The 12,041-nt window shown below is 32.3% G+C and overlaps 1 protein-coding gene across 1 annotated transcript; it reads left to right on the top strand.

Moving 5' to 3' along the window:
• Positions 1 to 7,393: 7,393 nt before the first annotated feature.
• Positions 7,394 to 9,054, top strand: LOC140878081 (uncharacterized). The gene is made up of 2 exons (XM_073281683.1): positions 7,394 to 8,056; positions 8,533 to 9,054. The coding sequence occupies exons 1-2, from the start codon at positions 7,394 to 7,396 to the stop codon at positions 9,052 to 9,054; spliced, it is 1,185 nt and encodes a 394-aa protein (XP_073137784.1).
• Positions 9,055 to 12,041: the final 2,987 nt, after the last annotated feature.

The following is a 12,041-nucleotide window of genomic DNA, read 5'->3' as shown; positions in this document are numbered from 1 at the left end:
TTGGGGGGGGGGGGTCGTGTTATTTTTATTTTTTTCTTCTTTTTTTTTTAAAACCCATTCAGGCTTCACAATAATATCTTCTTGCCGTCTTCTTCTTATAAAATATATAGGTTATCCTCCTCACATCATTTTCAATATTTCTTCAGTTAAATTCATTCATTAATTAAATTATGGAGTTGAAATCCAAATTATTTACATTTAAATTACTATTGGTCATGAATATTGTAGAAATTTGAACATAATAATACATGAAGAAATTAAAATATATATAGTTTAAAGTTTAACGTGGATTGATGGATTATAACATATCTTTCCCTACCATTTTGAACTTATTAATGCTTAAATATAGTTTATTTCTTTCTATTTTTATTATTTTAAAATGTTTAGGGAGAACTTGATTTTGATATTCCATCAACAAAAATAAATAAATAAAATAAAAAATTAACGTCTTCATTCCCTCAAATCCAAACGGAACACAAGGTTTATTATTTTGTAATTATTATCTTATAATTTCCAAATTCATTGAATAAGATTGGATCATTTTTTCCACATTCAAAAATTTGAAAAATAGACTTTATTGCATGCATTTTATGCTTAAATAGTCTTGAATTTGACCGCAAGGATATAATAAGCTTAAATATATTATGGTTTGTCCAAACTTTTCTATCATACACACATGCGATCATGTCAGCCAACTTTTGAACAACTCCGAACTATATATATTCTTATTTTCCTAAAATTAAAAATATATTTATGTTATTTTATGAAAAAACATCACATTCTTTGACATATGTATGATGCTCGCTTAAAATTTAATTAGAATCTCATATTTATTTACTCAATGATATCTTTTCGCACAGTGTCTCACACGCGCAGATGACTTTTAACTCATCTAATATCAAAATCTTAAGTTTGAAATGAAATATTGGTGTCTATATGTTATAAAAAACTTCTCCACCAAATCTAAAATATATAAGAAATATTTTTTTTAGTCCTTTGATTTTGTTTGTTGTTTTTTCCAACTTTGGTTATTTTTATAATGGTGAAAATTTAGTTTTATTCTGCTTTCTTTGTTTTTGATAATTTTAATCATTTTTCTAGACACTAATGTGTTTAATGTCATATCAATAATCTCGATAAAAAAATTATTAAAGTTTTTAAAAGTCGAAATATACAGAACTAATTAAATAGAAATTTAATAACATAGATAACAAAATCATAAAGATAAAAATAATTTTTTTAAAAAATTTGCACACACATATATGTGTGTGTATATCGTGTCCCACAGTCAACTAAATTATAAATATAGCTTATTACTTTTATTTCAATCACGACTAACGAAGGAAAATTCTCGATTCAGATAACCTATTCGTTTAGGATCATTTCGGTTGAGTTTCAAATAAAATTAATGAACTGATTTAGTCTTTAATGTTTTTTTAATTGTTTTCCCTATTTGATGATAGAAGTGCGTTTGGATTAAGAATCTGTATTATTAGAATATTATTATATATACTAGCGACACAGAAGCACACACAACTAATGCATGAATATTTTATGAGTTTTTATTCATGAAATAATGTATTATTAGTAATTGAAAATTAATTATTAGGAACATAATAAAAATTTATTATGCTAATGTAATTAAATTGATATTTGAAATATATACGTTTGAAATTATATAATCATAGTAGCAAAAATGATACAATTAGTTGAAAAAAAAGACGGAAGATGTTAGTGGGAAAAAAAGAAGTTGAGAAAAATGTGGACAAAAAATGGTAGAATTGGAATATGATTTTTGGTATATCATAACACAAAAAAGTAGTTACTATAAGACACTCAACCTTTATATAATATTATAGATATATAAATGCTTTTCTTGCTGTAAAAAATGATTTTCTTGTTTGTTGGGGTGCAATAATTGTCCCTGCTGGTAGAGCGGTCGAACCATGTCGCTTGAGCTGTTGTGCGGTTTAAAAGATTTGAGTTACACCATTACTACCATCTATAGTTTTTGGTAAAACGGCAAGCGGTTCCGTTCCTACATTGTTTATATGTGCTTGAAAATATTTATAGGGCCCTTAAGAACACTTAATTAAGTTAAAATAAATGATTTTCTAATCGTCAATATTATAGTTTTTAAAATAATTTTCCAATAACTCAAATTTTAAAAAAATAATTTTTATGATTCTCATTGGATCACTCGATGACTTAATTACATCAATGTTGCACTAGGCATGACGATTGCAAAATTTTAAGAATACCCAATCAAAGAATATTCGAACCAGAACATTGTAATACATACAGTAACGTCTGGTTTGAGTGATAAAGATAAATAATACATGAATAATTAATGTAATGTAATAAAAAAATAAATAAGAAATGATAGTTAATATAATATTTGATTTGATTGATAGATTATAGTTTGTTTGATTTGATTGATTAAATTTTATATAAAAATGATAAATTATCATTTTGTATTTTTAACAATAAATAAAATATGAATAAAATTATTTATAAGGGGTGATATAGTAATTTAAATTCAATGATTGGATTGATGTGAGATAAATAATTAATGATTTGATTAATGTAAAATAAATAATTAATAGATGGATAAATAATATGACGAGAAGAACGCAAGATTGGATAAGATAACTAGTATCGAGATTACTAATAAAGTAACCAAAGGGTACAATGTACACGCATAAATGAAAGATTTAATAAAACATAATTCTTTTTTTTCTAGACCTCCATTTCAAGGAAATAAGAGCCAAGAAATTTCTTATAACATCCATGAAGATACCTTCCATTTTTTTTTTTTTTTTACGGGTATAAAGGCATCCTATTTTTTTTAACGGTAATCATTTCATTTTATTAAGGTGGAGAGTCCGATGATATAATATTAACCAATCAAGAAAAAAATTCTCTATTCACCTAACAAAAAAATGTTGAAGATAGAAAAATAAATTGAGCTAATTGAATGAGCCACGGAATAGATATTCATTTTCTACCTATTATTTGGAAAAAAACTGTCAATAGAAAATATTTTGATTGGAAAATAATTATCAGTTTTTCTTTTTACGAAATGCCTAATCCAAGTCAAAATCATTTTATTTCGGATTGTATTGCAGTTTGATTGATTCGATCCGGTTTATGTGGTTTGAAATTTGAATAATAAAGTAAACAATAAATTAAGTTCTATGTTTCATTAATAATTCTAGTAAACATTCGAATATTCTTTTAAAATCTCTAAAAATATCGAAATGTAATAATGAAAAAACTAGCAATTTAAAACAGATATAACCAAATAATAACTAAATATAAGAAAATGATTACAATATCTATTGAATCTATTGCATTAAAGTCAATGGCATATTGTATGAACAATTAATTATATATTAGCCATTTAACTATATTAACATATTATATATAAAACTTAACACAAAAATTAATTACTTTAATATACAAGAAAAATTGTTTTTTTTAATCCGGTATGCTTGTCATTTTTTTATCTTGATTCTTTATGTTTTCATATTTCAGTTTTAGTCCGCTATATTTGTTTTTTTGGGCAATTTTAGTTCTTTTTCCTACGTGGTGCTGATGTAGCACCAATGCAATGCTGATGTAGAGCTAACTTGTATAGGACCACATAAACATTTTTGAAGAAAAAAAGAATAAAATTACAAAAAAATCAAAACATGCATGACTAAAACTAAAATATGAAAACATAAATGATCAAAATCGCAAAGTAAAAAACATATAAGACCAAAACTACAATTTTTCCTAATATATATTATATCTAAATATTCAATCACTGCGAGAGAAAATTCTTTATGTGCTGACTAATTAGAAATTGTCGCTTGGTTGTGATTTCGGTTTCAAATGACGTTTCATATAAAAATCTAGATATTATAATAAAATAAAAAATGTTTCAGATTGTTTTTTTATGATATTTTATAGGAACAATTAAAAGGCTGTATACAATTATGAAAAAGGATAATTTGATACAGCTAATAAAATATCAGAAGCAAATTACCAACATGAAAAATCATATGAAATCTGATGCCTCTAAAAATATAAGGGTCTGGTTCGATCCAAACCCATTAAGTCGTGCTCGAATAAGTTGTCTTAAACTCATCAGGTCTCAGTGTATTGTGGTCCAAACTCACTAAAAGCCCCAAACAATATGCAGATCCTAAAAAGATAAGTTTATGATTGAGCCCAGGTTGCTGAGTCCAAGTGGCTGACCTGACCCTGTCAGGATAGAGAAAAAATCTGACCCAAACCCGACAACCCATACTTCAAGAAAATGCCCCAAAGCCCATTTGGTCATTCCATATATAGCAGTCCAAGCTATAAAAAAGATATATTCAATACAAAAGGAAGAGCCCATGGCTCAAATCCTAACACCTGAGCCCATTGGGCTGAGCCATGATTGGTTAACAGAGGCTCGACCCGAGCCCAACTTGTGAAAGATTGAATAATCAGAAATATTTGAGTATTTTTAACAGATAAAGATAAGCGCTACAACAACTTCGAGATTAGATCGAATTTTAAGTCGGCTCAAAAGTCCTAGCCGTCACGGTAATTGAGTTCTACCTACTTTAGTCTTCTACCTTGGATAGAATTTTGTCTTAACCAGAATTCTACTTCAGCAAGGTAACTCACCCCTCCAGTCTCTATAAATACAGGCAGATATTTTTTATGGTTTAATACATTTACTTTTGCTCACGCATTACTCACATATATTCTATTGTTTTTACGCTCTTCATCTTCTGAGTACTGACTTAGGCATCGGAAGAGTCACGCCGAAAACACTTTCGGCGCCTCCTAACGGTTCTGTCTGTGTAGAACAACGTTACGCCAGATCCGACCCGATTTGTTGAAGATTTGAAAATCCGCTCTACCAAACCAAAACTGATGTAAATTTTTGAATGCATCAAAATCCGTAGAAAGTTACATTTGGAGGGAACATTAAAATTAGATTGTTCGATGGATATGGCTTCGATTATATATCATACATCTTGAATCGGTCATTCCGAATGAATTATATAAATAAGATTTATAGTGATAAATAATTAATATTTGGCCTGCTGCAAATTGCAATTGCATCAAACAAAACGTTCAAACTAAGTTATACAAACTGTAACATATTATTAAAAAAATATAATAATAAACACGTGCAGACTCCCAGTTTTAATAAACAAAAAAATATGACACGGTCAAAGACTCAAAATCCAAACTAGAAACGCAAGTCCAATTAGCTGCATCTTCGTCTACGACAAACATTCAAATACTTTGATTTGTTTAATTAAAAACACACAACCACCATACATGCAATGTTAACTCCAACAAAATCGAGAGAAAAAAAATATAGTAATTCTATTTTGAGATTTTACATTTATCTCTACATGTGTTACAAAAACGTCGACTGTTACTTTCATTTAAATTATGAACTCTATCTTCAGAGAGCAAGTGGTTAATGACTTAGGTAACTTTTGGGAAAGCTTCTAAAAAGTATTTTTTAGTTTTTTGTTAATAAAATTTCACAAAATTTAAAATTTTTATTAATAAAAAAAGCTGAGAATTGCTTTTAAAAAGATCTCTCAAACACTACCTTAAACTCACTTTAAGTTTTTCTTTCAAAAAAAAAAAAAAAAAACTCACTTTAAGTTTTCTTTTGTAATTGAATGTATATGGGTTAGATGATCATAACCTTATAAAAAACATAATTAATGATCGAATTATGATTTAGACTGGGAACAAAAGGGTTACTTCGATCCTACCCCATGGGCATTACATCATGGGATAGGTGGAACTCTTTTATTGGTCTAAATTATGGGGCAGGTGAAACTCTTTCATTGGCCCAAATTATGAGGGCTCACATCAATCATGTAGGATCCGCATAATTTGACCAATCATGTGTTTTCACTTATCAGATGGAATAAAACCTATGGAGTAGGATAAAATTTTAGGAACAAAAGGGCACAGTAGTAGTGGTTTATCTCCCTTTAATGCCAGAAACTTTGAATGGGATTGGATGGGACCCACGGAAAATACCTGGAGGTTGCATCAATATTCTAATTAATTTTGTTCAAATATTAAATTATTACTATTATTGATATGGGCCATATTGCTATTTTGCATTGGCGACAAAATTTTCTTGAAAGTCAAGTTTGTACGGAGATTTATTATTTTCGAATTTTTGAGAAGAAAAGCAAGATAAAGAAGTTATCATTATGGTGCGTAAAAGTCCTGGTAATCCAGTCGCATTATTGACCTCTATTCTCATGCGCAATCACTCAAAACAATGGTTCCAAAATAAGCATAAAATTAAAGATTTTTATAGAAGAATTTTTTTATTTTTTATTTTGTCTATATGTTTATCTTTTGCGATATAATATTTTATGTTATTATATATTTCAGTTTTAATTTAATATTATTTTTTGATTAATTTTAGTCTTTTAACTAATTTAACGTTGACATGGACCTATGTCATATCAACACTTTCAATAAAAAAAAATTGATTATAATTAACAATAATAAAAGAATTATAGGATTGAAAATAAGATATGATCGATTTATATACCTCCTGCCATTGCTAGTTTGCTACTGCTGGAATGCATTTTTGTTGCTTCAGATTGCTGGGTGAAGGTATTTCTATATATATACTGATTATTAGTTTACAAACATGTATGTGTATCAATGTATCGATCTAGTCTAGGTTGTAATCATTATATTATTTTTATGAGACGTATCGACTTAATTCATATATGCAATGAAAATTAATAATTTATATATAAAAATAATGTTTTTAATTGTGAGGTTTGAGTTGGATGTTTTTTTTTTCTCCCCACAAAATGGACTTAAAATGATATGATAGAAGTTTTTGCGTATTTTTATTTTGAGTGGTGTATGCTGAATGCTAATGTTACATAAATTAATGAACTTACAGATTACAGATGTGATTTGGTCTATGATCGTTAATAAAGACAATATTGCTTTCGGTATATATAAATTCAAAATTTACCAATTCAAATGCAACGTTTTATCAATTTGTTTGTGTTCATGTTCTAATTGTTTTGTGTTGGAAAATGTGTTGGAAAGTGGTGAATGAGATAAATGCTCATTGTCCCACATTGGTAAAATGAGGGAAAGGATGACAATATATAATGCCCAAGTTTGAACAATGGGTTGGGGTCCCAAGGGATACCCATGTTTGTTAAAGGGAGCGGACCTAGTCTGGGCTAGTTTCGAACCATTAGCCCCACGCGCGCGCCGCCGCCGTCCGACCGGCACGGCTAAATTAAATATTTATTTTGCATGTCAGAACAGTGCATGCAGAAACAGTGTGTCCTTCATCCAAATCAGTGCATCTTTCCTTCTCGAGTTTAAAATGGTTGATGCCAAGACGGTGATTAGCCAAGTGCAAGAGTTCCAAATCATCCTACATGACATAATGGCTGAAGGGATGATGATCAGCGAGTCCTTCCAAGTGGCTGCATTAATCGAGAAATTGCCACCTTTATGGAAGGAGTTTAAGAATTATTTGAAGCACAAACGCAAGGAAATGGGGCTCGAAGACTTGATTGTCAGACTGCGAATTGAAGAAGACAATCGAAAAGCGGAGATCAAAGCTGGTAAGATGCCGATGGAAGCAAAGGCAAACTTGGTAGAGCCGAATGCTATGAAGAAAAGGAAGAAGTTTGGGAAAGATGTGATGCAAGGGAAAAATAAGAAGTGGAAAGGCACATGCTGGAACTGTGGAAAGTCGAACCACAAAGCCAAGGATTGTCGCTTACCGAAGAAGGACAATCAATATCGGGCAAATGTGGTCCTACACAAATCTGTGCCTATTGATTTGTCCGAGATAGATTTGTCAGCAGTAATCTTTGAGGCTAACATGGTTGATCATCCCAAAGAATGGTTTATCGACACCGGAGCTACACGACATGTCTGTGCTGACAAGGATCTATTCTCGAAGTATACTCCTATAAGTGGACGAGAGCTCTATATGGGTAACAATGCTACTTCTAAGATCGTTGGACTAGGCAAAGTGGTGATCAAGATGACTTAGGGAAAAGAGCTTACTCTCATCGATGTCCTCCATGTTCCGGACATAAGAAAGAATCTTGTATCGGGGTCTAGACTGGTCAAAGCCGGATTTAGAATAGTGTTTGAAGCCGGCAAAGTTGTAATCATGAAAAATGGACAGTTCCTAGGAAAATGATATATAGAAAAGGGACTGTTCAAAATGAATGTAATGACTGTACTTCGTGATCTTGAAAGTAATAAAGTTAATGCTTTGAATTACTTGATTGAATGTTCTAATTTATGGCATACTAGATTAGGACATGTTAACTTCAACACTTTGCGAAAACTTGGAAAACTAAATCTTATTCCAAGGACTAAGATTGATCAAACTATAAATGTGAAGTATGTGTTGAAGCTAAATTAACTAAAGTACCTTTTCACACAGTGGAAAGAAGTACAATACCTCTAGAACTAATTCACACCGATGTTTGTGATTTAAAGTTTGTACAAACTAGAGGTGGGAAAAAGTACTTTATTACATTCATAGATGATTGCACAAGATTCTGCTATGTGTTTCTTTTAAGAAGCAAATATGAAGCTCTTGAAGCATTTAAGACCTATAAGACTGAAGTCGAAAATCAATTAGGCAAACAAATCAAAAAAATTCGTAGTGATAGAGGAGGTGAATATGTTGCTCCGTTTGAAGAATTTTGCAATGAATCTGGCATTATTCATCAAACAACTGCTCCTTATTCACCACAATCTAATGGCATTGCGGAAAGGAAAAACCGTACTCTGAAAGAAATGATGAATGCCATGCTAATAAGTTCTGGACTTCCCCAAAACTTGTGGGGGGAAGCAATACTTTCGGCAAATCATATACTTAACAAAATTCCACATAAAAAGAAGGATGAAACTCCTTACGAATTGTGGAAAGGACATAAGCCTTCATACAAATACTTGAAAGTGTGGGGGTGTTTGGCGAAAGTAGAAATACCAAATCCAAAACAAGTGAAGATTTGACCTAAGACTGTAGATTGCATCTTCATTGGATATGCAAACAACAGTAGTGCATATAGATTCCTAGTGCACAAGTCAGTGATTCCTGATATACATGAAAATACAATTATTGAATCAAGGAATGCTGCATTTTTTTAGAACATCTTTCCTTCTAAGGAAGAGAAAGAAACGAGTTCTATTAAATGAGCTCATGAATCTACAAATAAGGAAACTCATGAAAATGAAGAACCAAGGCGTAGTAAGAGAGCTAAGATAGCTAAAACTTTTGGTCTTGATTTTCTAAGTTATGCTATAGAAAATGATCCAAGGACTTTAAGTGAAGCGCTATCCAGTCCTGATGCTCCACTTTGGAAAGAGGCCATAAAAAGTGAAATAGATTCCATCATGCAAAATCATACTTCGGAGTTAGTAGATCTCCCACCGGGAAGCAAACCTTTAGGGTGCAAATGGATCCTAAAAAGAAAATACAAAGCTGATGGATCTGTTGAAAAATACAAAGCAAGGTTAGTGGCCAAAGGATTTAGACAAAAAGAAGGGTTGGATTTCTTCGACACATACTCACCTGTTACAAGAATAACGTCTATTCGAGTACTTATAGCAATTGCTGCTTTAAATAATCTCGAAATACATCAAATGGATGTTAAAACGGCCTTTTTAAATGGTGAGTTAGAGGAAGAAATATATATGGCACAACCTGAAAGATTCATTGCTCCCGGTCAAGAAAGAAAAGTGTGTCGACTCATTAAATCGTTGTATGGGCTAAAACAAGCTCCTAAACAATGGCATGAAAAATTTGACAAAACAATGATGTCAAATGGATTCAAGATTAATGAGTGTGATAAATGTGTTTATATAAAAGGCACACATGACTCATATGTAATTGTTTGTCTATATGTAGACGACATGCTCATAATGGGTAGTAATCATGATATAATCATGAAAACTAAGAAAATGTTGACAAAACATTTTGATATGAAAGATATGGGAGAAGCAGACGTTATCTTAGGAATTAAGATTGTAAAAGCGCCTGAAGGAATTGTCCTAACACAATCTCATTATATTGAGAAAGTACTTAGGAAATTCAACGCATATGACGTCACACCGTTAAGATCACCAGTGGATTTAAGTTTACATTTATCCAAAAATCGAGGTGAACCTGTATCTCAACAGCAATATGCAAGGATAATTGGGAGTCTAATGTATATTACAAATTGTACTCGTCCTGATATTGCATACTCAATAAATAAATTGAGTAGATTTACAAGTAATCCTAGTCATGATCATTGGAAAGCATTAGAAAGAGTGTTTAAATACTTAAAGTACTCAATGGACTATGGATTACATTATAGCACATATCCTTCCGTACTAGAAGGATACTGTGATGCAAATTGGATATCCGACACAAAAGACTCTAAGTCCACAAGTGGATATGTGTTCACCATCGGTGGAGGAGCTGTGTCATGGAAATCCTCTAAACAAACGTGTATAGCTCGTTCAACTATGGAATCGGAATTCATAGTTCTAGACAAAGCGGGAGAAGAAGCGGAATGGCTTCATAATTTCCTAGAGGATATTTCGTGTTGGATGAAACCAGTGCCAGCAATTATGATACATTGCGATAGTCAAGCGGCTATTGGTAGGGCACAAAGTAGTATGTATAATGGTAAGTCAAGACACATACGTCGAAGACATAATACCATTAGGCAGTTGATCTCAAATGGAGTTATCGCAGTTGATTATGTAAAATCAAAAGATAACTTAGCCGATCCGTTGACAAAAAGTTTAGGACGAGATCAAGTTAACTGCTTATCAAGAGGAATGGGATTAAAACCTACAAAATTAAAGAATATTCATAGCGGAAACCCAACCTTGTAGATTGGAGATCCCAAGATCTTGGTTCAATGGGACAATCAAGTTACGAACGTTCACGTGCACTCAGAACTTTGTTCTATTCTCATTCATATGATAAAAGTGCAACCTGTGCAAGTAGTGAGGTTAAGTTTTAACAAAACTTTTAATGATTCCTATATTTCTTTATGAAATAGGGTATGACAGGATACTCATATACTAGGAGGTCACCTATTTAAGTGTGAAGACGGGCCGCTTCAACGAAACACTTAAGAATCCAAGATGTTGTCCAGGGCCAAAACGGACAAAACCATGAGAACAAATAAAGTGTGAGAAAAATTATTGTGTGAATACTGTTGTCTTGGTTTACATCAACGGCTGAATAGTTCAAGACATCACGTTCACTAGGCAGCCTAGTAAATCCGATAGTATTTCACTAAGGAAGGTTCAAAGCCGCAAGCTACCTCTCCCCATGCAATAATTTTTCGTAAGAAACTCTGTTTTAGCATCTGCATACATATTCGCATAAATCACATTCATGTGGGGGATTGTTGGAAAATGTGTTGGAAAGTGGTGAATGAGATAAATGCTCATTGTCCCACATTGGTAAAATGAGGGAAATGATGACAATATATAATGCCCAAGTTTGAACAAAGGGTTGGGGTCCCAAGGTATACCCATGTTTGTTAAAGGGAGCGGACCTAGTCTAGGCTAGTTTCGAACCATTAGCCACACGCGCGCGCGCGCCACCGCCGCCGCCGTCCGACCGACCGGCACGGCACGGGCTTGGGCTTGGGCTTGGCTTGGCTTGGCACATGTTTAGATTTTTAGACAAATAAATTAAATATTTATTTTGCATGTCAGAACAGTGCATGCAGAAACAGTGTGTCCTTCATCCAAATCAGTGCATCTTTCCTTGTGAACGGACGTGACTTTTGGGCTCGAACCAGTGCATCTCTTCAGACCGAACCATTGCAACTTTTCGGCCATGCATGCATCGAAGGGATGCAACCGTCCGAGGCAGCCGTCCAACATCTGTAAATAGATGGCCCCTGCATTCATTCCAACTCGCTCATTCAGATTTCCTTTCTTCTCTCTTGCATACTCATATCGAGTCTGAGTTTTCTTAAAGCACTTCTGTT

Source organism: Henckelia pumila, chromosome 2 (genome assembly GCF_033568475.1).
Source record: "Henckelia pumila isolate YLH828 chromosome 2, ASM3356847v2, whole genome shotgun sequence".
Lineage (NCBI taxonomy): Eukaryota > Viridiplantae > Streptophyta > Magnoliopsida > Lamiales > Gesneriaceae > Henckelia > Henckelia pumila.
This window is presented reverse-complemented; position numbering and strand designations above follow the sequence as displayed.